General features: G+C 32.8%; 1 protein-coding gene across 1 annotated transcript in view; it reads left to right on the top strand.

Annotated features, from left to right (window-relative positions):
• The window catches only part of TSGA10 (testis specific, 10), a 109,572-nt gene that overhangs the window by 37,541 nt on the left and 67,413 nt on the right, over positions 1-4,618 (top strand). The window contains exon 9 of the mRNA XM_006887788.1: positions 2,874-3,042. Within this exon, the coding sequence (XP_006887850.1) occupies positions 2,874-3,042 (169 nt within the window). The remainder of the gene's footprint in view (positions 1-2,873; positions 3,043-4,618) is intronic.

Below are 4,618 nucleotides of genomic sequence, written 5' to 3'. Positions count from 1 at the left end.
AAGAGCTCAACAGGCTATTTCAATGAGAAGCTGAAGGAGACAAAATATAAAGTATTGGTTTACACAGTGAAATGTGCAAAGAACTGTAGTTAAAAAACCAAAAAGAAAAGAACATTCATGGCATTTATCAAACTGAATGAACTGGAGGAAAAATATTCAACCTCAAGATGCAATATAGAAGGGTTTATATATGTATGCATAAAATAATGCAAGAAACATCAAAAGAAGTTAGAACACCCAGTCTCTGTACCAAAAAGAATTGATAAACTTTCAATTTCAAGAAGTAGCATATGATTAAGAACTGATTGTTTAGAAGGACATAGCCAAACTGCATTGATGGCACTGATGAAAACAAGGCTCCAGACTTTTACAAAAAACCAACTGAGTTGTTTCAACAAATGGATACAACACAAGGAGTACTTACTGGTTCATGCCAAGAAATTGGAAGAAAGCTACCTGGCCAATCAACTGAAAGAGATCTGTGTTCAGACCCAATGCAAAGAAATGTAATTCAACAGAATATAGAAATTATCAAACAATACCATTAATTTCACATAAAAGTAAATTTTCTCTGAAGTAGTTACAGCAGTTTATACACAGCGAGCTGCTGAGTATTCCAGCTGTATTCAGAAGAGGTTGTGGATTTTTAACATAATTGACGTCAGATGGATCTTGGCTGAAAGCAAAGAAATGCTAGAAAGATTTTTTTTATTGATATGTGAAGGCATTCAACTATAAGTAGTAACAAATTATAGATAACATTGTAATGAACAGAGGAGGGAATACTACATAACTTAAAATCAGGAAAGATGAGCATCAGGGTTGTATAGTTATTGCAGATATGCTAAGCACATACTTTAAGAAACTGAACTATATAAAGAAGAATATGGCCTCAAGATTGGATGAAGACTTATTAGTTATCTGCAATATACAGATGACACAACTTTGCTGAAAGCAAGGAGAATTTGAAATACTGATAAAAGATCTAAAACTACAACCTTCAGTGTGGATTGATTCTGCATCAACATAAAGAAAACAAAACTGAACTGGACCAATAAGCAACATCTTAATAAAAGGAGAAAAGATTGAAGTTGTCAAGGATTTAATTTTACTTGGCTCTGCAGTCAGTGTCCATAGAAGTAGCAGTAGAGAAATCAAAAGTTTCACATGGGGCAAATCTGCTGCAAAAGACCTCTTTAAAGTGTTACAAGCCAAAGATGTCATTTGGAGTACTGGTGTCAGATGAATCTTGGCCGAAAGTAGAGAATACCAAAAAGATGCAAGGCACACTTGACCCAAGTAATGGTATTTTAAATATTACCTCTTCAGTTTGTGAGAGCTGGATAAGAAATAAAGAAGCCTGAAGAAGAGTTGATGTGTTTAAATTATGGTGTTATTTTTAAAAAATTTTGTACATACCACAGATTGCCGGAAAAAGAAATAAGTGTGTCTTGGTAGAAGTATAGCTAGAGTGCTTCTTAGCAGCAAAGATTATGAGATGCTGTTGCATGTACTTTGGGTATATTTTCATGGGAGGCCAGTTCCTGGAGAAGGACGTCATTTTTGGTGAAAAAGAAGGACAGTGGTAAAGAGGCTGCCTCTCAATGAGATGGACTGACACAGTGGCTGCAACAATGAGCCCAAGGTTAGCAATAATTGTGAGGATGACCTAGGACCAGGCAGTGATTCATTCTATTGTACATATAATAGTTGTGAGTCAGAATTGACTCAACAGCACCTAACAAAAATAACATTTGAAGAAGGACTAATGTAAAAGAAGGAAACTCTGATGGCTTAGGTAAGGAGTTGTGCTGCCAACCCAAAGACACATGGTTCAAATCTACCAGCTTCTCTGCATGAGAAAGATGCGCAGTCTCCTCCCATTTGATTTACTGAAAACCTGCTGGAAAGGCTATGAGTTGGTTAGTACTTGACAGTATATAACAACAAAATGTAAAAGAGATGTTTGCTAAGTAAAAAGGGTAGTTACAGTATTTCTGGTAGAAAAGTATGCCATGAATCAAAGAACTGCCAGAGGCACTGCCTTCAAGTTAGCAGCACAACTTCCTATGAACTGCAGCACCAGAGCTCCTTTGAAGAACCATAGATCATCCTAAAAAATTGAATTATAAGTGAGTGAGTGTTGGGGAACCCAAAGAGGAAATGTGTTTATATTATATCCTTTGGAAGAAAAGAAATTATTGAAAAATTTCAAGTGTTAAAAATGATTACTTGTGTTAAAAAGATTACTTAGGCAGAAGACGTGATAAGAAGACTAACTGGGCTTACAGGAAGAAGAGCAAATGTGGTATTTATTTATTTATTTATAAGGGAAAGAATTTAGGAAAATTCCAGGTTTCTGTTCAGAGATGAATACTGGACATGATGAAAGTATAAGAGAAAAGAAAGGTTTCCTTCTGAATTCGAGGAGCCTTTGAGGTCTTAATATATAGAAATCTCTAGTAAGTAAGTAAATATAAGATTACTTAGAATAAAAAGAAGGAAGCAATAATTTTATAGATAAGAATTGATTTTTCTGAAAGAAGGGATAATCAAGAGGTTAAGAGTTAAGCCTTGAGAAACATAATTTTTTTTAGAAGACAAAGAGGTATCTACAACTACAGGTAGGAATAAGCACCTATAAGTCAGTGTCAGAAGTTTTGAAAGCAAATCCTCTCTTATAGTGAAATGTTGATGAGAGAAACTCTAATGTCTGTCTTTGTCTTTTGCAGTATTTATTTCTACAAGATTAAAGTGCATTTAAACTTCTCTTAATGTTTTCCAGTTAACTGTCTATTTTCCGTCTTGTGAGAATTTGTTATTCTGTTTCAGTAAAATGTCTCTTCTTATGTACTATTTGATTTGTGGAATAGACAGTCTACTGAAGCTCTAATTATGTGTGAACAAGACATTTCCAGAATGCGTAGACAACTGGATGAAACAAATGATGAGCTGGCTCAGATTGCCAGGGAAAGAGATATCTTGGCTCATGACAATGATAATCTCCAGGAGCAGTTTTCTAAAGCTAAACAAGAAAACCAGGTATGCTTTTTTCTAGAATATTTTTCTCTAATAAACAGTATGTAATTATTCTGAGACATCATCTTTATTTGTTTCTAAATAAGCTAATTTTTTTAACCTTCACAGTAAATAATATTCTATAATTTCTAAATGAAATGATCAGTTTTAGAGTGTTAAATATTAAAGAAAAGAGAAACAAGAAGAATAAAGACAAATTTTAACTTTTAAAACAGGATACTGAAGGATGAATACTTGAATATGTCAATAAAGGATAAAATTCTTTGGATTTTTTTTAAAAAATTTTGTTTTATTTATTAATTGTTGCTGGAAAAAGGGGTCAATACATTTGATGCTGTAGTTATCAGCTGTCAAACCAGTTCTGACTCATGGTGGACCTCTATTTGCAGATTAGAACTTCTCCATAAGGTTTTCAAGGCTGTGGCTTTCTAGAAGCTGATCAGCAAGCCTCTCTTTCTAGGTGGGCTTGAGCTACCAACCTTCTGGCTGAGTAGTTAAGCCTGTGTGTGCTGCCAGGATTCCTACATCCTCTGGAACATTTTTGGTCATCCTTAGTATTGTGATTTTTTTTTTTAAAAAAAAAACCCAAAATATTTTTTCTTATGTTTACACCCTGTCTAAACAAGATATTTTAGCTTTTCCCACAGTTTTTATTTCTAACATTGTGATTTTAACTTCCCTATTAAAAAAAAACAACCCTTCTCCCTTAATAAAACATTCTTCAATCTAGTGATTTCCCCTACTTTAAGATTTATTATTCTCAATGTTAAATTGGCATCCTAAAATTTACAAAATTTATAATGTAGGATTTAAAAAGTGAAATATTTTTAATTTACATAAACATTTATAAAGATGCCACATTAGTTATAAACCAAAATTATTTTTAAAAAAGATCTGAGGTCTTAAAGTGCTTTGTTTTAAAAGTAATGCATGCTAAGATCCTAGATCAGAAAAAGAGATGAGATATATATATACACACACAAAAGGAATTTGGAAAAAAATGTAGAGTTTAATTAGGAAGAAAACACTATTGGCTCACTAATTGTGATAAATGTATCTGATTAATGTAAGATATGAGTAATGGGAAATTTGGTGTAAGGTTTACATATGGAAATTGTATTAAATGAAACTCTTTGAAACTTTTCTATAAATGTAAAACTATTCTAAAATGAAGATTATTTTTAGAAAGTTAATAAATAGCAATAAAATCTAAATGGTGTGAATTTCTAGTATCTATTCTTGCATTTTCTGTTCATAGCAACCACTAAAGGATAAAGGTTCATTTTTACTACCCATAGTTAGCCACTGTTAGTATGTTGGTTTTTAAAATGATTTTTAACACACTTTAAAAATGTTTATACTAACTTCCCCGTGCACTTTTGAAAATATTTTTTTTTATTCGTTCATTCATGCACACTTTCCCACCCCCTCATCTTCCAAGCACTTCTTGATATTGTAGTACAACGACATGCTGTTGGCTCTCTCCAACCACAATATTAAAAGATTTAATCAATAAAAGATCAAAGATACTAGTTTTCGTTTGGCCTGTAACATTATTCAGTATTGCAGCTCAAAGCTT

This window comes from Elephantulus edwardii, unplaced genomic scaffold (assembly GCF_000299155.1).
Source record: "Elephantulus edwardii isolate Elephantulus edwardi_28Jun2011 unplaced genomic scaffold, EleEdw1.0 scaffold00062, whole genome shotgun sequence".
Lineage (NCBI taxonomy): Eukaryota > Metazoa > Chordata > Mammalia > Macroscelidea > Macroscelididae > Elephantulus > Elephantulus edwardii.
This window is presented reverse-complemented; position numbering and strand designations above follow the sequence as displayed.